Here is a 27,504-nt window from a genome sequence, read left to right as displayed (position 1 = left end):
TGCATGCACATAAATACATCCATCCAAATAAGGAAGATACCAACATGTAAGTGCTTTCCCTACTTACCAAGATATTTGACAACCTCCCTAGCTTGAGGCTTTAATGCAAGCAGATGAACAATTTGTTAATTTCACGCCTTTAAATATTACCTCTACATTGCTTCATGTGACCTATGGTGCATAAAACTAGAGAAAATATGCTAGTCTCTTGATGATGGGGAACATACTTCTGAAGTTGTTGCCCAGGCCTAGAACTAGAACAAATTACATCAAGCTAAAGAAGCCAAGGGCATAGATGTCTAGGCAAGACTGAATACAGCAACAGATCAGCACATTGGCAGATCATAACATAGTACACACCGAAGACATCAACCAATATTTTTTTAAAAAGGAAATCTTACAAACAACATATCTTTTAACTACAAGCACACTCTTTAGTCAGAGAGATATCTTTTCAATAGCTGGATCAGTTCTCGATATATAGGTCTATGAGTTTCAATGCTTGCAGCGTTTTCTGGTTTATGCTCTGTTCGTGGCATTTGAGTGTAGCAGCTCAGAATTTTCTGGTCCAGTTCATAATAGTATTCCATCTTTTTCAACGGTTTCATATCCAAATCAATAAAATATGCCTGCAAAATCGAAACATAGTTGAGATATTAATAAAATGAGAAAAGACAAAGAAAGCAGCAGTGTAGAAATTCAACATTCAATTTAGCAAAAAGTCTAGCCACTTCCAGCAGCCTTCTAATGTTCAAGGCCTTCTTATGCATGAGCACAGATATGGTACACGTACAAAATGCAAGGCACACTAACAATTACAGGGCAGAGCTATGGTGAGAACGTGCAAATGAGTGTATGTATAAGCATGGGTTTTAATTTCCACGAAGTTGTCGAAATTTCCATTGAAATTTCCGATTTCCGTCACCCTAGAAATCAAAATGGCAGTCGATTTCCGTCTTGCATAATTTCTGTCGAAATCTCAACAAATAATCCTAAATTTATCGAAATTTTGAAATTTTAACTATACAATGAAATTTCGTAAGAATTAAAATGAGAGATTTAGGAGTGAAGTGAAATTTCTCTCTTAATTTATTTTATCAAAATAAAAGATTATTACAAGTGCTTTTGAAATTATATGAAAAATTAAACTTACAGTAACATTTTATTTAACCATTCATGTCTAAATTATCATTATTTGTATAATAAATAATATTTAAATAATTTATGGGTTTCATTTGTATTAATTGAATATGTTTAATGTACATTATCTTACAAATATATTTGATACACGTACTATTATTTTACAATTTTTCCAACTTATACAAAACATAGATCTATTTAATTTGTAATATATTAGTCCTAAAACTTTTATCATTATGTTTGTTAACTATTTCTAAAGTTTCACAAAGAATTACATGCGCTAATTTCTGTTATTTTTTTAAATCGAAATCGAAATTTCCATCGAAATTTCCGTTATTTTGGAGGTTCAAAATTTGAGTCAAAATCGAAATTTAAGACCTTGTGTATAAGCAGATGTGTCTGTTTGCACGTGTGATTCTATTCCCCTGCTCCTGCTCCTGCTCCTGCCCCTGATCTTGCTGCTTCCTCCTCTTCCTCTCTTCTTTAACATATACTTTTCTTTACAGCTGTTATACTTTATATCTCTTCCTCTCAGTTTGAATCATGGCTGAGCGTCCACTGTGACGAAGATATGTAAAGGTACATTTTACAAATGTACACACCTAAGCAGTGCATCCAGGGTGTAATGAGGGCAACATTTTTCTTTAAGTCATAGTACTTAACTATATTTTAAAGGGCAAAAAGCACTGACCTCTCTTGAGATTTGGCAAAAAGACAAGGACCTCCCCTAAAGTTTCAAGAATTTCAAGAACCTCTCCTGAGACTTGTCAAAAAGAGACAAACTTCCCCTTGTATTTTGCAAGAAGACAAGTTTTATTAGGGAAGGTTTGTCTTTCAAGTAAAGCTCAGAGGAGGTCTGTGACATTTTTGAAACCTCACAGGAGGTCAATGAAATTTTTTGAAACCTCAAGGGAGGTCAATGGAATTTTACCAAACCTCAAAAGAAAATCAGTGTCTTTGACCGTATTTTAAAATGAGAGATGACTATGGCGCCAAATGGAAGGTATCCACTTTGTTTTTGAGAATTATGAATCTCACCACTATTCATTCTCCTCTAATTCACATAGCATTTTCCTCCCTCCCTCCCTGGGATTTTGAAGAATGGACATCGTTTTGTATTTTGGTGAGGATTCAAGTCTTCTAAGGATAAACTTAGAAAAATGGATTATGGCATTCCAATCGCATGGCTAGTGAATGGATTGTTTGAAACAAAATATGAACATTACATTTAAACGAGAGATGATAAAAGGCTGTGTACCTTGTAATCAAAATTTTGGTTGGTAGATTCCAAATGTACATCACAATATGGAGATCCTTGCTTTCCATTTTCTCTCGGCCTAAAACTAATAATTAAACTGCAGTCCTTTGCAGTAGCAGCTATCAGATAGTCCCTCACGATATTAAAGCTTTCATCCAAAGGAATGGAATGCAAAATGGCATATTTTCCCGATGTTTGGTCTTCGCCTAAATCTCTACATACAATGCAAGGCTGAGAAACAACGTCATAATAAGCATGAATTGCCCCTTCTATATCAAGATTATCACGGTGTTGTACTTTGAGAAGCAGATCAAGTACTCGTGACTTGAATACTGTCTCAGCGACAAGATGTACAAAACTCATTGTACGCAGGCCATCTTCAGCCCAAATGGCATGCTTGAGGGCATTTTCAAATGCTTCACCATTCACAAAAATAGTACTGCCTGTGCTGCCAGCCAAGCTTCCAAACACAAGAGAACCATTTAAGAATACTCGGAGGTTGTTCTGAGGATGAGCAAAAAGTGCCTTGATGGCCTTATGTATTCTATCCTTGCATCCAGAGAACAGATCAAGCGGATCATATTCACTCACTTGTGAGACCTGAGATTGGATGCAAGTAATAACACGATTGTCACAGATAGAAGACTTGATCAATATCACCAGATGCATTAACTCGTGTAAGTATTCCATGGAAGATGAAATGCAACATAGCAGAATGTTAAATGGATGAAAACATTTATATGCAAGACCAAACAGGAAACTTAACACTTAAAAGAGTAACTTAGATTCAAGAAGAGGATTGCTTCCTTCTTATTTTAGCTTAGCTTCAATTTTTAAGAACATATTAGAGTTGAGAAAAATTACCTCATTCTGGTGCAATTTGAGGAACTGGTGCATTCTAAAACGACTTATACTCCTTTTAACAGAATTTCCTTCAGTTATGAATCTTGAATTTGGAATAAATCCACATTTGGGCTGCATTTGGAAGAAAGAGTTGAAATGAAGGGAATAAAACAAGGAGGAGCAAGAACTGTATATCTGCAAGTCAAATATGACTATGAAGTAGAACAAATTAACAACCTTAAAAATTGAAATGACAAAAGTTGAGGGAGAAGCACCTTTATCTCGACAGATATGCAGGGTTTTTCTTCAAGTGAATCTGAAATCCAACCAACCACAAGTAGATCATAAGATCATTTTTTCGATCCAATTTTAATTCATTATGTAAAAAAATATTATTATTTGCTTTTATAGATTGAACTTAAATTTAAAAATTTTTCATATTAGAAATTTTCACCAAAGAGAAACAACTTGGCAGCTGTTGGAGTTCATATTCCAAATTCACATTATTGTTGCTCCCTTGATTTGTTAAATCCTGTATATTCTAAACAAACAAAAAATGCTTTAAATAAGTTGTGAAGACAATGAAAATCTTTCTTCTCCTTGAGCCTTCAGTACAGACGCTAAATAATTTTCATTTTGGATCTCTCTATCATAAAAACTGTTAAGAGGTTATTTATGGCTTTTAGTATTATTATTATTATTATTATTGTGTTAGTATGTTTAATTAGTGAGAGTTAGTAAGGGTATAATTGTCATTAGAATCATAGAATGTATTTAATTTGTGTTATAAATAGAGGGAGAGACCTATCTTCAAGTTAGGTCATTCATTTTGATCAAATCTTAACATGGTAGCAAAGCATGGTCCAACCTAAACCCCATTGTCCTCAGTTGTCGCCAGAAAAATCATTCCTGCAGCTGTCCTTCCCAGATCCACCTCCACCTCTCATTATTTCACAAAACCAACCATATAAAGCAATAGGAAACCCAACAAAAGCCTAACCCCACAAAACGCCATCGTGAGAGGAGCCCCCACGCGCCCCCGCCCCCACACAATGGCCAAATGCCAGCAGTGCCGACCCCACGTGCCGTTGCATGAATGAATTTTCGGTCACCTTTTTTTTTTTTTTTACCCTCTTGCCATCTCTAGACAATATTATCAAGCTATTGAGCCTGTTTTTTGCTCAAAAATACAACCTTTTTTGACCATGAACTCATGGTATTCCGTTAATCTCTATTCAGGGTTTGTGAAGGCTTCTTTGTGAGTTTTTTGTAGCAGTGGCAGCATTCGTTGTCCAGTTGTGAGGCTGTGGCAGTGCTATATCCATTGGTGAGTTGTTCACCTCGTCCATGGTTGTGTCGGTGCTTTACATAGTTTGTGATTGTCCCGATTAGTTTTGATTGTTCTTGTTTGACATTGGTGTAGCTGTTGATTTGTGAGTGTTGGGATAGAATCTATGAATCCCAAACATTTGTTTCCTACATTACTGCCACAAATAATGACTCAAAAGTTGGATGGAAAGAATTATGGTCAATGGTCTAAAGCTGCTCAGGTTTATTTAGAAGGATAGGAAAATTTGACCAGTTGCTCCAATCTTATCCTTCTGATAAAAAGAGAAAAGACGTGTGGGTTAAAGAAGATGCCTTGATTGTTTACCTTTTATGGAATTCAATGGAGCCACAGATTGCACAGATGTGTATGCATCTAGATACGTGCAAGGAGATTTGAGATTATGTCAAACTTCTATACTCTAGTAACATTACATGTATGTATGATTTATCCCAAGAGTACTTTCAGTTGCAACAAGGAGATAGGAGTATTGCATATTATTTTGGAGAGATGAAACATATTCATGAGGAACTTAACGTTGTGCAACCTATAACTGCTGATGTTCGTGAGATGCAGAAGAAAAGCAAGCAAATGATAGTTCTTTATGTTCTACAAGGCTTGAGACCGACTTTAAGGCAGTCCGGTCCTAGATACTTAGTAGCGCCGAGCTGCTATCATTTGCCGATATTTATTCTCGGGTCTTTTGTGCTTCCTTTAGCAGGCATTCTAATGCTCTTGCATCTAGCTCTGAGAGGACAACCTTTGCTACACAAGGTGACTCTAATTCTCTACCAAACAACCGCAAAATTTATCAAAGTGGTTCAAGTGGTCATAGTGGTAGAGATGTATGAGATAAAGGTAGTCCTCGCAAGTGCACTCATCGTGGATAGAGTAAGCATACTATTGAGCAGTTGGGATCTGCACAATAGACCTTCACGTGTTGCCAATGCAGCCACCAGCGACTTAACACCTTTGGGGGCAGCCAATGCAGCCAACACCGACTCCACGCCGGGCCGTGTGGGGGGCAACATACTATATCCATGTCAGAGGAAGAGTATACTTCTCTTCCCATTGCATCTCTTGGCTATCAAGTAATCCCACGGCATGTCTGTCATCCAGTACTTCTCGTCCTAGTCCTTGAGTCATAGACTCTGCTACCATTAATCATATCACACGTATACCTAGCTTCTTCTCCATTCTTCAATATCATGAAAATTTACTTTATGTTACTTTTGTTGATAAATCCAAAACTGCAGCCGAGGGAATTTGGATTGTAAATCCCACTTCTTCTATTTCTCTTCCTCTGGTTTTATGTATTCCCAAATTTCCTTTCAATATTATGTTCGTTAGCAAAATTACTAAATCCATGAATTGTTCAATGACATTCTCCCTAATTCTATGGTTATTCGGGATTTGAAGACGAGGAAGATGATTGGTGGAGGGCGTGAAGTTGGTGGATTCTATCACTTTGAGCTGCTATCTCCTTGTACCACCTACACTACTACTGCCACACCATTCCAAATTCATTGTCGCCTTGGTCATCCTTAATTGAAAAAGTTAAAATGTCTTGTTCCTAATTTGAGTTCTATGTCTAGTTTCAATTGTGAGTTGTTAGTTGGGAAAACACCATTGTGTTCCTTTCTTTTCCCAAGTCAATAAATGGGTTGCAAGCCCTTTTATAATATGTTAGTTCATTCTAACATTTGGGGTCCTAGTAGGGTTGTGTCCAAGTTGGGTTTGTAGTACTTCGTAACCTTTGTGGATGATTATCAAGAATGACTTGGTTATATTTAATAAAAGATCGTTTTGAGTTATTTCATGTATTTTGTGCCTTTGGTTATGAAATAAAGACTTAATTTGGTTTGTTAGTTCGAATACTTCAAAGTGGTGATGCTAAAGAGTATTTCATTGCACAATTCACTATTTATATGACTCAGTTTAGTATTGTTCATCAATCATCCTGTGCTCACACTTTTTAACAAAATAAGGTTGCAAAGAGGAAAAATAGACATCTTCTTGAAATCACTCGCACCTTACTTATCAAATGCATGTATCTAAAGCGTTTTGGAGTGATATTGTACTTATTTCTTGTTACCTAATTAACAAAATGTCATCCTCTGTTCTTCGTGGTAAAATTCCCTACTCTATTCTCTTTCCTAATTGACCTTCATTTTCTCTCCCTCCTTGTATATGTGGGCGTGTCTTTTGTTCATCAACTAACTCCACGGTGGATAAGTTGGATCCTTGTGCTATAAAATGTGTCTTTTTGGACTACTCATATACTCAAAAGGGATATCATTGTTATAGTCGTGTTGCATCACTTCTTTGTTTTTGCCGATGCTACCTTCTTTGAGTCTACACATTACTACACCCAGTCACTGAGTGCTTCTAAGCTCAATGAGTGTCTTCCTTTGCCTAATCTTCCAGATTCTACTTTGTTGTCCTTGCCCAACCAACCATCTGAGTCTCCATGTAGTTCAAGTCTTTCTCATCATATTGATCATCCTAATTTGCAGGTGTATTCATGATGGCAACTCCAATGAAGAGAGAGTCCCCTCTAGCTTTTACTACCACGCCTTTGGTTTCCTCATTGATGATCATATTCCCCATGATGTTGATCCTCTTATTGCTGTTCGGAAAAGTAAACGCACATGTACTCAACATCCCATTTCCAACTATGTTTGTTATGACTCCTTATCACCCTACTGCTCTATCATATACTATCCTTGCTGAATCTGTTTCATAAGCCTTAGCCCATTCAGGGTGGAGGGATGCTATGTTTGAAGAGATGAATGCTTTATATGACAGCGGTACTTGGGTCTTAGTACCTCGTATTCCTAACAAGTCTGTGGTTGGTTGTCGTTGGGTTTATATTGTGAAAGTCAACCCTGATGGTTCTGTGGCCCATCTAAAAGCCCGTCTTGTTGCTAAGGGATATACTCAGGTGTATGGTCTGGATTATTCTGATACTTTTTCTCCAGTTGCCAAACACATCAGTACGTTTGTTCATCTCTTTGGTTACAGGTCTTTACATCAGTTAGATGTGCCTTCTTGCAAGGTGATCTTGAGGATGAGGTTTATATGGAGCAACCACCTAGGTTTGTTGCTCAAGGGGAGTTAGGCTTAGTATGCTGGCACAAGAAGGCTCTCTATGGTTTAAAACAGTCTCCCAGAGCATGGTTTGGTCGTTTCAGTGCTGTAGTATTTGAGTTTGGTCTTCGATGGTGTGGATCATTCTGCGTTTATTCTCATACTTCATCGGGTAGGATCCTTCTTATTGTTTATGTGGATGATATTGTTATTACAAGTGATGATGATAAAGGTATTTAGAGTCTCAAACTTTTTCTATAGACTAAATTTCAAACCAAATATTTGGGATTGTTGAAATACTTCTTGGGTATAGAAGTATCTAGATCTCATGTGGGAACTATTTTGTCACAGAGGAAGTATGTTCATGGTCTGTTGGATGAAACTAGAATATTGGGATCTAAACCAATTGACACACCCATGGATCCTGTTGGCCCGGTTGTGCGTCTAGAGGGGGGATGAATAAACGTCTTTTGCGGATATAAAACTTTTTCTACAATCACAAAAATAACTTGGCAAGATGCAAGAGTATTATATCACAATGTATATTTAAGACAAATAATAACAAGCAAACAAAATGAAAGATGAATGAGAAGGAAAGCTTAACACGGCGATATTAACGTGGTTTGGCACCAAGCCTATGTCCATGCCTTGAGACCAACTCAAGGATTCCCAAAATCCACTAATCAATCCTCCTTCACCGTTGGAGAAGCCTTTATAATCCAGCTTCTCACCAAGAGCTCCAACGAGGTGTTCACCAAGAGTCACTTTACAAAGGCCCACAAAGAACTCCTCAACACAACGAATTGAAACAATGAGATACAAATTCAATTGCTCCTTTTTGAGCTGATATTACAAGTCAAAACCTCACACTACTCTCTTTGTGAATGGTATGTAAGACAAGAGTAAAGAGCAAGAAAGCTAGAGAGTATGAGCAAGAATGAAAACCCTAGAAATGAATGCTCATTCAATGTGCTTAACCACCAATTACTCAACTAGTTTGAAATGAATGCACAAGACTCATATTTAAGGGCAAGGGGACGAGCAATGCGTTGGAGAGCCGTTGGGCATTAATGGACATAAGACAATTTGAAAACTAGTCGTTAATACGCATTAAATGTTGTCAGCAGCCCGACATTTGTCGACGAATTCACACCTTCATCGATGAGTATTATGCATGCCTTCGTCGACGAAACCCTATGTTCGTCGACAAATCTTTTGTTCTAAATTCAGGTAGGTCTCGGTTTCTTTTCGTCGACGAGTCCCCTGTGTACGTCGACGAACCACCACTACATCTTCGTTGCCGAATCCCCTATATTCGTCGACAAAACCTGCTCTAAAATTTTAGGTGGTTTCAGTATCTTTTCGTCGACGATTCCCCTGTGTACGTCGATGAAATCTACTCTTTCGTTCGTCAACGAACCCCTTACTTATATGAATGTGAATACGTTTAAAAATTGGTTTTCGTTCAAGTAAAGGTTTCATCTTGTCCAGAATTAATTTTTACCAATTTTAAGATGTCTTAGTTTGATAAAATACGTTTGAAAGTCATTTTGACATCTTATGTAGTTTAAGTGGCACGACATGCATGTGTGAACTCGGAATCATGTTCTAACTTATTATAAACTATATGCATGTATGATGTGCTCGTCTCTTGCAAGATACTCTTGAACATACCATATGCACAGGAGTTACAATGTCAATCTAATACGCAAAACCCAACACATATATGTAGGAATCATAAGTACTTTGCTTGAGTGGTTGAGTTGCGGATGTGCCATATGTTGGACTTTGTTGATGGTCATTTGCATGTTCGATACATGTTTGACTCTTATGCTTGTTTTGGAGTTTTCCTGTATATCTAAATTGAGCTTGAGGAAAAATATTAGCATACTTTAAGAACTACTAATGGGTTGTTGTCATCAAAACAAGCTGGAATGAAAACCCTTAGCCACTAGGGCTAACAAATCCTAATAGCAAGTAGTGTCAGATATAAATGATTTGCTACCTAATCCTGAACAGTACCAGAGACTTGTTGGAAAGTTGAATTAAGTCGTAATCACTTAATCGAATATATCTTTTGCAACAAGTGTTGTGAGTCAATTTCTAAATTTTCCAAGGACAAGTCATTGGAACGCAATAATTTGCATCTTGGAACGCAATTTATCGATGCCCTGAAGGACTTGAAACAAAGGTTGTAAGATTGGGGTGAGACACCTCAGTAAGGTGGAAGATATTACAACAGCACGTGATTACATGAGTTTATTCCAATTAAAACAATTGCACAATTCCACATTCATATTACTGCACCATAGGAGATATACAAATATAATTCAGCACTATTACAAGCGAGAGTTCTCGAGGTTAGGGTAGGGTACAGGCCCATACACTATACGATCCCTCATCACAGTACTCAACCCTGTGACCCTGCCCATTTTAGTTTTAAATCATGTATTTCAATATTTAGAACAACGACCAACTTTGACATGTCATTATATGTCTATTTACCCCGTGGCACGGGTTGTGCACTGATAACTCTGACATGCCCTGTTCATGTAGAAACTATCAAGCATCTATTATATAGTCCGACTGTCCCACCTGGTCCATTATTTCACCAGTGGTCCCAATACTCCTGCAAGCCGACTATCTCTGTACCCAAACTAATTCACATGTGTGGTTGCACTATACTTTACTAGCAACGGACCTGCGCCTTTAGAAACTGAAGTATCTTTCAACTCCTTTAATCTGAATTATCTTTCAACTCCTTTAGTAACAAGCTGTGGTCTCATTTATCATATATACAATTTACAATGAAAACATAATAACCTATGGATTTCCAGTATATTCACAATCTCATTAATGAACTAAAAAAGCACTCTTTCTTTCTTTCAAACTGAGGTATCAATCGACACACATACTCTCGGTTTACCCCTTTACACATATAAAGCTCGGTATTTAACCGACACTTGTTTTCCACAGTTTCAAATAGTATAATGGAACCTTAGTTCCTATAATTCATAACTGTATATACCAATGCATTATAAGTCCATTTAACAGCATATATCACGTTCGTTTCGTCAAAAATCGCTTTAAGGAGTAATCGGTTCAAAAAGTCATTTAAATGAAAAATAAGGGTTCAAGCATCTCCTACTAGTAGTTTAAATCAACTAAGTAAGTTTTTAAAACGTTTGGAGATCATATGCAAAAATCCCTAAATTTACCAAAACCGTAAAAATAATTAAACTGACACTTTTACCCGGTAGAATTTTGCAAACTGATAGTCATAACGTACATAATAGTATAGACTATAGTTTTACCGGTTTACTTTTCAAAATAAACTGATGCAAACAAATCCCCTTACCTTAAACCTGAAACCGAAACACGAACGAATTGATCCAAAATGACAACTCAGGGGCCCCAAAACCTAAAAACTGAAGAACAATACTTCAATATAATTTCCTATACTACCAATCTACCGAACCAAAACCAAATTCAGACTCTTACCTCGATTTTAGGGAAAATCCCAAAACTCCACAAACAAAGATCCGTTCCACAATAAACGTAGAGATTCTTCTCCTGATCCACGTGATAACGACGGATCATGGATTCCGACAACGGACGGCATGAAATCCTAGAGAGAGAGAGAGAGAGAGAATGAGTTTATAAAATAAAACCTAACTTAGCCTTTAAGTAATCAAAATAAATATCTCCTCCAAGATATTTATATATAAATATCTCAAAATATCTCCTTTCAAAATATCTTCTCCAAAATATTTCCTCCAAAATATCTCTTTATTTATTTATTTATTTATTTATTTTTTTGGGTTGGGTTACTACAATCTCCCCTCCTTATAAGAATTTTGTCCCTGAAATTCTCCAACCGATACCAAGCATACTTTACCTTACATCGGAGACCTACAGAAAAGTTGGTAGCTACCCACAAAGCAGCTTCGGCCCGAATTTATTATCTACCCTCACTTATGGCGGAGGAATATCGTGGTTACAATGCGATGCTTTGGAAGATTACACACACACAAAACTCTCCCGAAGACCATACCACTTGTACAACTATACATAACTACGTACCATCAGAAAATAATTGCGGGTACTTCTGGCTTATCACTGACTCTAACTCCCATGAAACTTCCTCCACTGCATGGTTACGCCATAATACATTCGCTAGCGGTATTTCCCTAGTCTGTAACTGCTGAACTTTCTGATCTAATATCAGTACTGATACCTCCCCATATGATAAAGCATCACTGATCTCTAGAGATTCGTAACTCAACACGTGCGAAGGGTTCGACACGTACTTCCTCAGCACTGAGACATGAAACATTTTATGGACTCTCGATAGTGCTGGAGGTAAAGCCATTCAATAAGCAACCGAACCTATCCTTTCCAGGATTTCAAAAGGCCTAATATACCGAGGACTTAGCTTTCCCTTCTTCCCGAACCTTATCACCCCTTTCATCGGAGCGATCTTCAGAAACACCATATCACCTACCTCGAACTCCAGCTCTCGTCGACAAGTATCAGCATTAACTCTTTTGCCGACTCTGAGTTGTCTTGATTCTTTCCCTGATCAATTCGACCTCTGCAGAGGCTTGCTGAATCAGTTCCGGAACCAGTATCTGTCGCTCGCCTACCTGATCCCAGTACAACGAAGATTGACACCGACAAGCATACAATGCCTCATAAGGTGCCATCTCTATGCTGGTCTGGTAACTGTTGTTAAACGCAAACTCGACAAGCGGTAGGTTTTGTATCCAACTATCACCAAAATCCAATACACAAGCCCGCAACATGTCCTCTATCGTCTGAATAGTCCTCTCAAATTGTCCATTTGTTTGCGGGTGAAAAGATGTACTAAATGTGAGCTGTGATCCCAAAGCATCCTGTAGACTCTTCCAGAAATGAGACGTAAAACATGGATCTCGGTCTGAAACAATAGAAATAGGGGCACCATGGAGTCGTACTACCTCCTGCACATAAAGCTCAGCCAACCTATTCAGAGAATAGCTGACTCTAATTGGAATGAAGTGTGCAGTCTTCGTCAGCCGGTCCACTACAACCCATATAGCATTATGACCATGCACCGCCGCAGGTTACCCCGTTACGAAATCCGTTGAAATGTGTTCCCATTTCCACTTGGGGATGTCAAGTGGCTGAAGTGGTCCTGCAGTCCTCTGGTGCTCTGCTTTGACCTGCTGACATGTCAGGCACTGCTCTACAAAACGGGCGATCTTTCTTTTCATGTTGGACTACCAGAAAGATTCCCTCAAGTTTCGGTACATCTTTGTACTTCCAGGATGTACAGTGTAGAGCGAACAGTGTACCTCCTCCAAAATGACCCGTTTAATCTCAACGTCATCTGGTACACATACCCTGTTATGGAATCTCAACATCCCATCACTTGAGATACTGAAATTCAACTTTAACCCACTCCGAACTCCTTCCATAACCTTAACAAGCTCAGGATCCTACTTCTGCGCTGCACGTATCTTCTCTTGTAAGGTCGACTGTACCACTAAGCTAGCAAGAATAGTCTGATGATTTCCTTCCACCACTTCCAAGCCCAACCTTTCCAGGTCTATACAAATTTGGTGCTGAACTTTCACTGCAGAGATCGACGCATCCACAAACTTCTGACTCAGAGTATCAGCTACCTCATTTGCTTTACCCTGGTGATAGCTAATGATACAATTGTAGTCCTTTATCAATTCTAACCATCTATGCTACCTCATGTTCAGCTCCTTTTGGGTAAAAATGTAGTTCAGATTTTTATGATCGGTAAAAATCTCGCACCTTTCACCATACAAATAATGCCTCCAGATTTTCAATGCAAACACTACTGCAGCTAGTTTCACATCATGTGTCGGGTAGTTCTTCTCGTACTCTTTAAGTTGGAGAGAAGCATAAGCAACCACCCTTCCCTGTTGCATTAGAACACAACCGAGACTTTTCTTAGAGGCGTCACTGTAGATAACAAATCCACCATCCCCAGATGGAATGATAAGAATTGGAGCAGTAACCAGTCGCCGTTTCAGCTTCTGGAAACTAAGCTCACACTCGTCAGTCCAATCATACCTCACATTCTTCCTCGTGAGTCGCGTCAAAGGACCCGATAAACTGGAGAACCCCTCTACGAACCGATAGAAGTAACCTGCAAGACCCAGAAAGCTTCTGACCTCCTGAACATTCCTCGGTCTCGCCTAGTTCACTATTGCCTCTATCTTACTCGGATCCACTGAGACTCCTTCTTTGGACACTACATGCCCTAGAAACGCAATTTGTTCAAGCCAAAACTCGCATTTCTTCAGTTTAGCAAATAACTTCTTCTCCCTAAGAATTTGCGGTACCAGCCTCAAATGAACTTCATGCTCTGCAGCTCTCCTAGAATACACTAGGATGTCATCAATAAATACCACGACAAACTGGTCTAAATATTTGTGAAAGACCCTATCAGATCCATAAATGCTATAGGTGCATTAGTCAAACTGAAAGGCACAACCATAACTTCGTAATGGCCATACCGAGTTCGGAAGGTTGTCTTTGGAACATCCTCCGCCTTCACCTTCAGCTGGTGATACCCTAATCGTAGATCGATTTTGGAGAAGATCTGCGTGCCTTGTAGCTGGTCAAACAGATCATCGATCTTGGATAACGAGTATTTGTTCTTTATTGTTACCTTATTAAGTTCCTTGTAGTCGATGCACATCCTCATCGACCCGTCCTTCTTCTTCACAAATAGCACAGGTGCTCCCCAAGGAGAAACACTCGATCGAATGTACCCCTTGTCCAACAGCTCCTGAAGTTGTTCCTTTAACTCTCTCAATTCTGCTGGAGCCATACGATATGGAGCTTTCGATATTGGCGTCATACTAGGAACCAACTCTATACCAAGCTCCACCTCACGATCTGGAGGTAATCCCGACAAGTCTTCTGGGAACACATTTGGGAACTCGCACACAACAGGAATCTCTTCTAGTTCACGTTCCCCTGCCAGCGTGTCTTTCATAAATGCCAGATACCCTTGGCATCCCTCCAAAACTAATCCCCTAACTTGCAAAGCTGAGAGGATCCATGGCGCAGAGCGCACACACGACCCTAAGAATCTGAATTCCTGCTTCCCCGGAGGTTTAAACACCACTTCTCTCCTGTGGCAATTGATACTGGCATAACTGGCAGCCAACTAGTCCATTCCCAGAATGATATCGAAGCCATGCATATCAAACACAATAAGACTAACTGGCAGAGTCCTCTCTTGAATTTCTATTGGAAATTCACGAATTACCCTACTACATACGACTATCCACCCTGAAGGCGTAGTCACCACTAGTTCATTATCTAACTGTTGAGTCTCAATGCCATACAATTTAACAAATCCTCATGAGATAAAAGAATGCGTTGCCCCCGAGTCGAATAGTATAACAGCTTTATTGGAAAGCATGTAAATATTACTTGTTACCACATCTCTAGCGTTTTCAGCATCCCCTGGAGTCAAGGAGTATACCCTAGCTTGGACATTACCCCTTGTTGTCCACCTCGTCGCGCCTGCGCACCACCTCTAAAAGGCTGTTGTGGAGCTCCACTGTACTTCGGCGAGTTGCAATCTCTCGCCTGATGATCCATCTTTCCACATCGTAAGCAAGCTCCCATGGCCTTCCAACACTGCCCTGCGTGAGGCTTCCCACACGTAGAATAACCAGCAGCGAACATGGTATTCTGAGAAGCACCACTACGGTTCTTCTTCTTCTAGTTTCCCTGCCTCGAACCATAGGAAGAACTGGGAGGCGCTGACCTCTTATTCGAAGCCTGAACCACAAGGTCCTCCTACAGACTCTCCTCTGCAACGGTGGCTTTGTCCACCAAAGAGGCAAAGTCTTGCATCTGCCATATGGTTGTCTGCTTCTATAACTCCTTCCTCAGACCCCTTTGAAATTTCGATGCTTTCATCGCCTCATCAGGGATCATGAATGGAGCGAATCGGGAGAGCTCCTGAAATCTGGCAACGTACTGCTGAACTGTCAGCTACCCCTGTGCCAAACTCATGAACTCCTCCATCTTTACATTCCTAACCATGGCTGGGAAGTACCATCCAAAGAACAACTCTCTAAAACAGGCCCATGATATCGCCACTGGAATGGGTTGATGCTCCTCAAGCATTCTCACAGACTTCCACCATCTTTTTGCTTCGCCTGACAACTTAAAAGTTGCAAAAGCCACCTTTTGCTTTTCAGTGCAGTTCAGGACGTCCAGTATCTTCTCAATCTCCCCGATCCAATTTTCAGCTTGAACCGGGTTTGCACTTCCCATGAAAACGGGAGGCTTTAGTTGGGTGAACTGATAGAACAACCCAACTCAGCCGCAGGATGATCGTGCCCCATATTCTTCCAAACCACCTCAGTCATCAGCTGCTGAGCGAAGTCCTGCATAACATTTGTAGAGTCACTGCCAGCCTTAGGGTTAGCTCCCTCACTGCTACTGCCTCCAACATTAGCAGTATTTTCCCTGAATTCCATCCTGAAAAGCAATTGAGAAACTCATCTTAGTACTTTAATACTCTACATATCGGTTAATATCACAATACAAATAGACTCGTGTTTCCAATTCTACCTTTCCACTCTAACTCAAATTCTGCCCCTTTACTCGGAAACAAAACCGACAATAGATTGTCGTGGTTTTCTGAACCCTTTGAAAGATCCAGAAAATCATAAAAGTCTGTCAATGTATTCATGTCTCAAAGTATAATAAGCAAAACTCAAGGTCTTATCCATGTCCTATACTCTGGTATATTCTAGACTACAGAAACTAGCCTATCCTAAGTTTTGCACATATCCCTAACCAGGTAGTATGAATCAAATTACACTTCCGACTAGTTAAGGCTCTAATACCAACTGTGACGCCCCGGCTCTTTATACGGACCCAGATTGCTACCACACATACAAAATACTTGTACCTAATAAACATACATAAACAACCCGCCCCAAACAGAGACATACAGGTGTATCTCATAATAACTTTAATTCAAATGTTGCGGAAAAACATAAAACATAGGATCCATACTTAAAACATACATTGTATTACATCCCAAAAGAAACTAACTAGGCTAACAACCCAATACTAGTACAAAAACTAACTCCTATCAATCAGATTCTAAGCTTCAAAGTCTCACTAGAAGACTAGGATCGATGCCCTGAAGGACCTGAAATAAAGGTTGTAAGATTGGGATGAGACACTTCTCAGTAAGGTGGAAGATATTACATGAGTTTATTCCTGTTAAAATAGTTGCACAATTCCACATTCATATTACTGCACCATAGGAGATATACAAATATAATTCAACATCGTTACAAGTGAGAGTTCTCGAGGTTAGGGAAAGGTACAGGCCCATACACTGTACGATCCCTACACATCAACCCTATGACCTTGCCCATTTTAGTTTTTAAATCACGTATATAAATATTTAAAATAATGACAACTTTGTAATGTCATAATATGCCTATTTACCCCGTGGCATGGGTTGTGCACTGATAACTCTTACATGACCCATTCGTGCAGACAATGTCAAGCATCTATTATATAGTTCGACTGCCCCACCTGATCCATTATTTCACCAGTGGTCCCAATACTCCTGCAAGCCGACTATCTCTGTACCCACACTAATTCACATGTGTGGTTGCACTGTACTTTACTAGCAACGGACCGAAACCTTTAGAAACTGGAGTATCTTTCAACTCCTTTAATCTGAATTATCTTTCAACTCCTTTAGTAACAAGTTGTGGTTCTATTTATCATATATACAATTTACAATGAAAACATAATAACCTGTGCATTTCCAGTATTTTCACAATCTCATTAATGAACTAAACAAACATTCTTTCTTTCTTTCAAACTGAGGTATCAATCGGCACACATACTCCTGGTTTACCCCTTTTCACATATAAAGCTCGGTATTTAACCGACACCTGTTTTCTACAGTTTCAGATAATATAATGGAACCTTAATTCCTATAGTTCATAACTGTATATACCAATGCATTATAAGTCCATTTAACAGCATATATCACGTTCGTTTCATCAAAAACCATTTTAAGAAGTAATCGGTTCAAAAAGTCATTTAAATGAAAAATGAGGGTTCAAACATCTCCAACTAGTAGTTTAAAGCAACTAGGTAAGTTTTTAAAACGTTTGGAGATCATATGCAAAAATCCCTAAATTAACCAAAACCGTAAAAATAATTAAACTGACACTTTTACCTGGTAGAATTTTGCAAACGAACAGTCATAATGTATATAATAGTATAGACTACAGTTTTACCGATTTAATTTTCAAAATAAACTGATGTAAACAAATCCCCTTACCTTAAACCTGAAACCGAAACACGAACAAATCGATCCAAAACGATGACTCGGGGGCCCCAAAACCTAAAAACCGAAGAACAATACTTTAATATAATTTCCTATACTGAACTGAAGCTGAATTTAGACCCTTACCTCAATTTTAGGGAAAATCCCGAAATTCAACAAACGAAGATCTATTCCACAATAAACGTAGAGATTCTCCTCCTGATCCACGTGGTAACGACGGATCATGGATTCCGACAACAGACGACACAAAATCCTAGAGAGAGAGAGGGTTGGTTCGAGTTCTAGAGAGAGAGAGAGAGTTTATAAAATAAAACCAAACTTAGCCTTTAAGTAATCAAAATAAATATTTCCTCCAAAATATTTATATATAAATATCTCAAAATATCTTATTTCAAAATATCTTCTCCAAAATATCTCCTACAAAATATCTCTTTATTTATTTATTTATTATTATTGATTTATTGATTTATTTATATTATATTATTTTTATTTTTTTTTGGGTCGGGTTACTACAATAAGTCTCATCATAGTCAACACCCTCTTGTTGGTTATACCCTTGCGCAACCAATCTAGCTTTGTTTCTTACAATGTTACTATCTTTGTCTTTCTTATTCCTAAACACCCATTTTGTGCCAATTATTGTAGTGTTTTTGGATTTAGGAACTAAATCCCATACTTTGTTCCTTTCGAATTGATCAAGTTCCTCCTGCATGGCTAATATCCAATTTTCATCATTTTCAGAAAGTTTTTAGGCTCTAAATGGGACACGAAAGCTATATGATGAGATCGGTTAAGTGATTCTTAACAAATTTCCAAGCTCTAGGGAGTTCTACATTTTCTTCTTCCGGTTTCATAGATTCCTCTTGAGTTGATAATTCTTGATGATCATTTTTTATTTCTTGGGAATTTTCATTTTGTTCATCATTTATCTTAAGTTGCTCAAGTTCCCTTTCAACTCTCATAGTAGTCTCTTGATCATCCAAGCGTGTTGATTCTTGAACAGTTTGAGTTCTTTTATTAAACACTCTCTAAGCTTTGCTGTTCATTGCATACCCTAGCAAGATTCCTTCATCGGATTTAGAGTCAAATTTTGCTAAATGGTCTCTATCGTTTAATATAAAACCTTTGCATCCAAAGACCTTAAAGTGTGAGATGTTTGGTTTTCTACTCTTCCATATCTCATATGAGGTTTTGACTATTTTGGATTTGATGATGGCACGATTACTAACATAGCAGGCTGTACTAACAGCTTCGACCCAAAAATAGCTTGGAAGATTATGTTCATTAAGCATTGTCCTAGCCATTTCTTGGAGTGTTCGATTCTTTCTTTCAACTACTCCGTTCTGTTGTGGAGGTTTTGGTGCAGAGAAGTTGTGTCAATAACCATTTTTATTACAAAAGTCTTCTAATTCTTTGTTTCTGAATTCTCTTCCCCTATCACTCCTAATGTGAACAATTGACATTCTTTTTTCATTTTGAGTTTGTTTACAAAAGTGAATAAAGGCATTGCAAGTGTCACTTTTGTTTGCAAGAAAGATTACCCACAAAAATCTAGAGAAGTCATCCACTATCACAAAAGCATATAATTTTCCACTAATACTTGCAATATCGTTTGGTCCAAACAAATCAAGATGAATTAATTCTAATGGTCTTGTTGTGGATATCATTTTCTTGGATTTGAAAGATGATTTAACTTGTTTTCCATATTGACATGCATCGCATACTTTTGGCATAATTGTCTTTTGGCAAGTCATTCACTAGCTCCTTAGAGGATAACCTATGCAATAAATCCATGCTAGCATGACCTAGCCTCCTATGCCATAACCAACTGTTTTCATTTGTTGCAGCCAAACATCTAACATCACAAGTTTTAATATCATCAAACTCAATTGTGTGGATGTTAGATTCACGCTTACCTACTAGTATAGTGTTTCCATTTAAATCATTTATCAAGTATTGGGTAGATTGAAATATAATATGTAATCCCTTATCACACAACTGACTAACACTTAATAGATTATGCTTAAGTGTATCTACAAGAGCAACATTTTTAATAGACAAGGAAGAATTACCTATTTTACCTTTGCCGATAATTCTACCCTTGGCGTTGTCTCCAAATGTCACTAACCCTTCTTTTTTGTAGGAGAGAGAGAGAAATTTGTCAGCGTCTCCAGTCATGTGTCTTGAGCAACCGTTGTCGAGAAACCATTTTTTCCTTGTGGAATTTGTCTTCAAGCAAACCTGCACACTAAGTAATTTGTTTTGGTACCCATATTGTCTTAGGTCTTCGGGGCTTAGTATCCTTAATCACCCATTCATATTTCATTCCTTTTCCTTTGTTTCCTCTAAAGGGGCAAGTGAAGCGCACATGTCCCTTTCTTTCACAATATAAGCAAACTTTGTTAGCATGCAAAGGGTTTGGTTTGGGAGTTGGGTTTTTTTTTTTTTTTTGACAAAGAGCTTCTCTTAGCACAAAGGTTTACAAAGCTGATTGATTTAGATGACGACAAACTATACCCTAATCCTTCTTTGAAAATTCCAAATCTTCGGATTCTAAGTAACTTATCAAAATTTTCTTTTCCATTTGTAAATTTGTAAATGATGTTATTTTGATCTTCAATCTTCTCTTTCAAATTTGAATTTTCTTGAAGCATTTCAATAATTTGGTTTTTCAAATTTCCAATTTCTTTTTGAAAGATCTCCTTGTCATTTTTGGAGTTCTTGACAAGTTTTTCTTTTTCAGCTTTGAGAGAAGTATTTTCATCTTTTAAAGCATCACATGAACAGATTTGCTTTTGTTTACATTTTGAATGAGTTTCTTCTAAAAGCCTATTTTTCTTTTTAATAGCAATCAACTCAATATAAAATTTCCTACAATTTTCTTCTATTTCTTCATATGAGGGAAGGTATTCGTCATCAAAATTTACCTCATTTGTTCATATGCCATAAAACAGAAGTTTGCAAGTTCTTCATTTTCTTCATCGGTTGATGTTCCATCAAGTTCGTCCCATCCGGTTGCATTCATAGCTTTGTATTTCTTCTAGTCTCCTAGCTAGTTGTTGCCTTTGTTTTTGAAGTTTGGGCAATCAACCATTCGGTGTCCAGTCTTCTCGCATTATAACATTTTATGCTTGATTCTCCTTTCTCCTTTTGCTTACCAGCCCGTTTGTTTAGCAGGAAATTTCTTAATCTTCTTGTGAGGAGAGCTACTTCATCATCATTGTCGCATTCTTCTTCTTCTTCCATAATTTCCTTCTTGCTTGCTATTTTTAGAGCCATGTCCGTTGTCTTTTTTAGCTTGTCAACTTCGTCTACAGCATTCTTCTTCTTGATCTCATAAGTCATGAGAGATCCAATGAGCTCATCAAGAGTGACCTTAGATAGGTCCTTTGCTTCTTCAATCGCCGTAGACTTTGCATGTCATGATTCCGGTAATAAACAAAGAACTTTTTACACATTATCTTCCATACAATATTCCCTACTAAGTGCTTTCAATCCATTTGTTATGTGTAAAACATGCGAACATGGAAATAATCGACTCACCTTCTTCTATTTTAAACATTTCATATTCTTTAACTAACATATAGATTTTTGATTTTTTCACCTGAGATGTACCTTCATATGTTACCTGGAGCTTCTCCCACATTTCCTTGGCTGTGTTGCATCCGCAGATCCGGTTGTATTCTTCATCGTTCACAGCACAATAAAGGAAGTTTTTTGTTTTAAAGTTTAGTTGTGCCAGTTTTGCATCAGCTTCTGGGAGCTTTCCTATCGTTATGATTTCATCATCGTCATCCTTAAATATGTAATCTCCTTCGGTGATTACATTCCACATTCTATAGTCATATGCTTAGATGAAGATTGACATTCCGTCCTTCCATGCCAGATAGTTGACACCGCAGAACTTGGGTCGACGGTCAACGGATTGTCCTTGGGCAAACATGTCCGCCATTGGATCTTTGCGCACTAGATGTTACTCCAAAGGTCTAGCGACTCGCTTTGATACCACTTGTTGGTCCGGCTGTGCGTCTAGAGGGGGGGTGAATACGTCTTTCGCAGATATAAAACTTTTTCTACAATCACAAAAATAACTTGGCAAGATGCAAGAATATTATATCATAATTTATATTTAAGACAAATAATAACAAGCAAACAAAATGAAAGAAGAAGGAGAAGGAAAGCTTAACACAACGATATTAACGTGGTTCGGCACTAAGCCTACGTCCACGCCTTGAGACCAACTCAAGGATTCCCCAAATCCACCACCAAGCAATCCTCCTTCACCGGCGAAGAAGCCTTAACCATCCAACTACTCACCAAGAGCTCCAACGAGGTGCTTACCAAGAGTTACCTTACAAAGGCTCACAAAGAACCCCTCAACACAACGAATTAAAACAATGAGATACAAATTCAATTGCTCCTTTTTGAGCTGATATTACAAGTCAAAACCTCACACTACTCTTTTTGTGATGATATGTAAGACAAGAGTAAAGAGCAAGAAAGCTAGGGAGTATGAGCAAGAATGAAAACCCTAGAAATGAATGCTCATTCAATGTGCTTAACCACCAAGTACTCAACTAGTTTGAAATGAATGCACAAGACTCATATTTAAGGGCAAAGGGACGAGCAATGTGCTGGAGAGCCGTTGGGCATTAATGGACATAAGACAATTTGAAAACTAGTCGTTAATACGCATTAAATGTTGTCAGCAGCCCGACATTCGTCGACAAATTCACACTTTCGTCAATGAGTATTACGCATGCCTTCGTCGACGAAACCTTGTGTTCGTCGACGAACCTTCTGTTCTGAATTCAGGTAGGTCTCGGTTTCATTTTGTCGACGAGTCCCCTATGTACGTCGACGAACCACCACTACATATTCGTTGTCGAATCCCCTGTATTGGTCAATGAACCTGCTTTGAAATTTTTGGTGGTCTCGGTATCATTTCGTTGACGATTCCCCTGTGTATGTCGATGAAATCCCTTCTTTTGTTCATCGACGAATTCTTTTGTTCGTCGATGAATCCCCTATGTTCGTCAATGAACCCCTTACTAATATGAATGTGAACACGTTCAAAAAGTCGACGAATCCCCTATGTTCGTCGATGAACCCCTTACTAATATAAGTGTGAACACGTTCAAAAATTGGTTTTCTTTCAAGTAAAGGTTCCATCTTGTCAAGAATTAATTTTTACCAATTTTAAGATGTCTTGGTTTAATAAAATACGTTGGAAAGCCATTTTAACATTTGATGCAGTTTAAGTGACTTGACATGAATGTGTGAACTCGGAATCATGTTCTAACCTATTATGAACTATATGCATGTATGATTTTCTCATCTCTTGCAAGATACTCTTGAACATACCATATGCACAGGAGTTACAATGTCAATCTGATACGCACAACCCAACACATATATGTAGAAATCATAAGTGCTTTGCTTGAGTAGTTGAGTTGCGGATGTGCCATATGTTGGACTTTGTTGATGGTCATTTGCCTATTCAATACATATTTGACTCTTATGCTTGTCTTGGAGTTTTCCTGTATATCTAAACTGAGCTTGAGGAAAAATGTTAGCATACTTTAAGAACTACTAATGGGTTGTCATCAAAACAAGCTGGAATGAGAACCCTTAGCCACTAGGGCTAACAGATCCTTAGAGCAAGTAGTGTCGGATATAGGTGATTTGCTACCTAATCCTGAACAGTACCAGAGACTTGTTGGAAAGTTGAATTAAGTCGCAATCACTTAACCGAATATATCTTTTGCAACAAGTGTTGTGAGTTAATTTCTAAATTTTCCGAGGACAAGTCATTGGAACGCAATAATTTGCATCTTGAGATATCTCGAAGGTGCACCTGAGAGAGGACTTTTTATATTGTGATCAGGGTCACACTTATATCCATGGATATATAGATGCAGATTAGGCCGGGTGGCCTTCCGATCGGAGATCCACAACCGAGTATTGTATCTTGGTTGGTGGTAATTTGGTTTCTTGGAGGAGTAAGAAACAAACTTTAGTGGTTAGGTCAAGTGTTGAATCAGAATATAGAGCTATGGCTCACACTACTTATGAACTTGTCTGGCTAAAGAACATTTTGGAAGCATTGGGTATTTCTCATTCTCAGCCTATGAAGTTTATGTGTAACAATCAATTTGCTCTTCATATTGCCTCCAACCCGGTCTTTCATGAGCGGACAAAGCATAGTAAAGTTTATTGTTACTTTGTACAGGAAAAACTTGTACAGAAGCTCATTGCTACCCCTTATGTGAAGTCAGATAAGTAGCTTGCTGATTTGTTTACCAAAGCATTGGGGGTGCTCATGTTAAATTTATTTGTAACAAGTTAGGAGCATATGACATTTATGCTCTAGCTTAAGGAGGAGTGTTAGAGGTTATTTATGTCTTTTAGTAGTATTATTATTAACATTAAGTGAGTTCATATGTTAATTAGTGAGAGTTAATAAGGGTATTATTGTCATTAGAATGTATTTAATTTGTATTATAAATCAAGGGAAAGACCTCAACTTAAGTCATTCATTTTAATCAAAATCTTAACAAAAACAAACACAAATTTGTAACATAGGCTAACAAGAGTTCTCCTTCTTGCACAGATTCCTAAAGAACCAAGTAATTTTCCCCAAAATATCTGCAGGATCCCTCATTACAGTACCCCCATCAGAATCACTCTCTTAATCACACTCCTCTTCATACATTCTTCTTTCTCAATATAAATCCTTTCTATAAAAAAATGTTTCATTTCTTAATCACTTTTTCTTGAGGCTTGGAAGTTTGATTCTAGGATGGATGACTCCACCATAGACATGTCTTTAATTTTTAGATATCAGCATGAAAATTCTGTTTCCTCCCAAGCCTTTCGTGAATATTGATGGTCTTGTTGAACCATTTTGCTAACTAGACCTCATCACAGATAATCACCACTTCCGACCCTCAATCAGCCAATTAAAACTAATTAAACAACTCAAGCCTAGCTCACCAAAAGCTTGTTCAAGCGTGATGGGTCAACAGGCCAGTTTCATGTCCATCTCAATTACTGAGCCAATCTTGAGCAAAAAGATGGGTTTATAAACAGAAATTTTTATTTTATTTTTTTACATTTTTTAATATAGTTAAAATTATAACTTGTTTGACTCAATTTATAATTTTTTTTGCAACAACCAGTAGCCATCTAACTGATTACTAAGGTAAGAGAAGTTCATGATTCTTATCAAAGGAAAGAGCTTCATAGTTCATAATGTGAAATTCTTGCAGTCTCTTTGGTTCTTTGCTTTTAGTTTGTCTAGGTTGTGGTTGGTTTATCAGCAAAAGGACGGGAGGAATTTGTTGGAGTATTACTTGTCCTCCTGTACTGTACCTCTTCTATCCGTCTCAATAAATTTTCTTCTTTTACATATAAAAAAAAATCTTGCAAATTGTCAACACGATAGCTCAAAATGGTTGGACTTGAGCTGTGATTATGCCAAGGTCAAGTCAATACAGGAAATAAGAAAAATATCATAAGCAAAAAGAAAATTTACTGAATCCTATTTGGGAGTTTTAATTACCTGGAAAAATTGAATGATCAGAAATAAGAAGCGCAGAATAGCAAGAGATATTAATCTTGGCAGTGCCAACTCGCCAAGCAGGACGCCAAGAATGAACATTCTTATCAACCGACTCCAAGAAGTCCTTGGACACATGGATGTGCAACTGCCAGGTTTAAAAAGCACAAAGACAAAGATTATAATTATATAGTTAGGATCATGATCATAAGCAAAGTTATATCAGTTGAACTCTAGATGCTTCTGCGGTGTTCATATAATTCCAATACACTGACGTACAAAACTCCCAAGATAACAGCAACATACCCCAGGGTCTACATGATCAGAACCTAACAATGGGCTCATAACATGCTGCACATATAGTTGCTTCGCATTTTCTTTTTGAGGTGATGAGACAATGCTACCAATATCTTTCCATAAAAGGCATTCATGAATGGATAAAACCGGGGTATCACTGAGGCATTGTGATCTATTCCGGGGAACTTTTTGCATGCGTAGAACTTTCCCCACCTACATAAATGAGTAGACATATGCAATAAGCCACAAGAAACAGTGCTGTAGAATTTATTTATTTATTTATTTTGTATTTGGATAAAAGATAAATGCAGAAAACACCTCCGATCATTTTCAATCGTAGGCGGATTCCATTCTTGAAGAAGTCACGAAAAACAACTTTCTATTGTTTTTTGAATATCAGTTTGTCAGAAATAGTGTTTTGAATCCTTGGCTGCACTTTTCTCTCCCAAATTTCCAAAAATAAAAAATAAAAATAAAAACAGGTGTCATGTACCCGCTAAGGTACTCTATAGTCTATTGTGGCAATGATACATGCATTTCTTGCAAAATACGTGTTAGCTCAGTGCCGGCAGGCCCCACCAAGGTCTTAGGTTTGAGTCACCCACTTCTCAGGCTAAAGCCTCCCTTGTAACACGCCCGCGCAATGGTTCTACATAATGTTTGGTACAATGGAATGGATTGGATTTACAAGTGAAATGGAATGAAGTGAAAATTCCATTCAATTTCATCCTATCCCTCTGCACAAACATTACATAAGCTTACATTCATTAGAGAAGATAAGCTAAAAGCACATCCAAAGGAAAATTCACAGGATATTTTATTATATGAGGCTGCTAGGAGGTGCAACTATCCCATCTCAGCTCTTCATTGACAAAATTCACGCGAAGCCCACAACAGTAGAGGGCTGAAATTGAAACAGTTTCCACCATTGCCCGTTTTATAAACTCTGATTAGAAATACGAAATAATAACTTTCTGTCATTGTCAGTAGGACATTCGATTTAACAATTCTAATTGCTTCATTCAGCACATAACTTCCCACGAAATGTTGGTAATCTAAAGTGTGAAAAAGTAACGTACAAAGGCCGGATTGGATCCAGTATAAGCGAGCACGATATTAGCAGCTCCTTCGCCCCTGTAAATCCAATCGTCAGCATCCTTTCGCTCCAAAATCACCTCCCTCTCCATGCATGTAGTAGTTCACTACACTTCCTGCGGTTCCTTATCCGACCAATGTATAGAAACATAAAATTAAATCAAGAAATTCAACAAATCAAGAATCAAACTGCTTTCGAGTAGAGTTCGGGAAACAGACCTAAAACGGACTTGAAAACTTCATCGGCAATCCTAAAATTTGGAAATCTCTGGCAGACATCATCTTCGTATGGAAATCGAAGAAGACGAATGAGAGCAGAGGTCCTGACTCTACAGCTCCATGGCCGTGATCTAGCCTGATCGTTTGTGCAAAGATTTGCCGCCATCAATCGGATAGATATTTTTGTTTATGGCAGGATTTAGGATCTGCCTCGTCAATCGGATAAATGATTCTCTTAGTTCGGCATGGGGTGAGGGATGGGTTCGCCGGATAGGAGATATTCGAGTAATGTTCTGATGTACCAT

General features: G+C 38.1%; 1 protein-coding gene across 5 annotated transcripts; it reads right to left on the bottom strand.

Annotated features, from left to right (window-relative positions):
* Nucleotides 1–114: 114 nt before the first annotated feature.
* On the bottom strand, nucleotides 115–27,504 carry LOC131162056 (inositol-pentakisphosphate 2-kinase-like). 5 transcript variants are annotated; one of them, XM_058118182.1, is made up of 8 exons: nucleotides 27,200–27,504; nucleotides 26,965–27,105; nucleotides 25,895–26,098; nucleotides 25,592–25,736; nucleotides 3,517–3,557; nucleotides 3,263–3,373; nucleotides 2,399–2,998; nucleotides 115–629 (listed from the first exon to the last, which is right to left on the bottom strand). In XM_058118182.1, exons 2-8 carry the CDS (start codon nucleotides 27,070–27,072, stop codon nucleotides 435–437), a joined length of 1,404 nt encoding a protein of 467 aa, XP_057974165.1. In that variant the 5' UTR covers nucleotides 27,073–27,105; nucleotides 27,200–27,504; the 3' UTR covers nucleotides 115–434. The 5 variants fall into 5 exon arrangements, with proteins under 5 accessions (XP_057974165.1, XP_057974164.1, XP_057974167.1 ...); XM_058118181.1 differs by having other exon boundaries at nucleotides 26,965–27,096; XM_058118183.1 differs by lacking the exon at nucleotides 115–629 and adding an exon at nucleotides 1,646–1,742 and having other exon boundaries at nucleotides 27,200–27,456.

The sequence above is a fragment of the Malania oleifera genome, chromosome 8, assembly GCF_029873635.1.
Source record: "Malania oleifera isolate guangnan ecotype guangnan chromosome 8, ASM2987363v1, whole genome shotgun sequence".
Classification (NCBI taxonomy): domain Eukaryota; kingdom Viridiplantae; phylum Streptophyta; class Magnoliopsida; order Santalales; family Ximeniaceae; genus Malania; species Malania oleifera.
The sequence above is the reverse complement of the archived record's forward strand: the minus strand, read 5'-3'. Positions and strand labels throughout refer to the sequence as shown.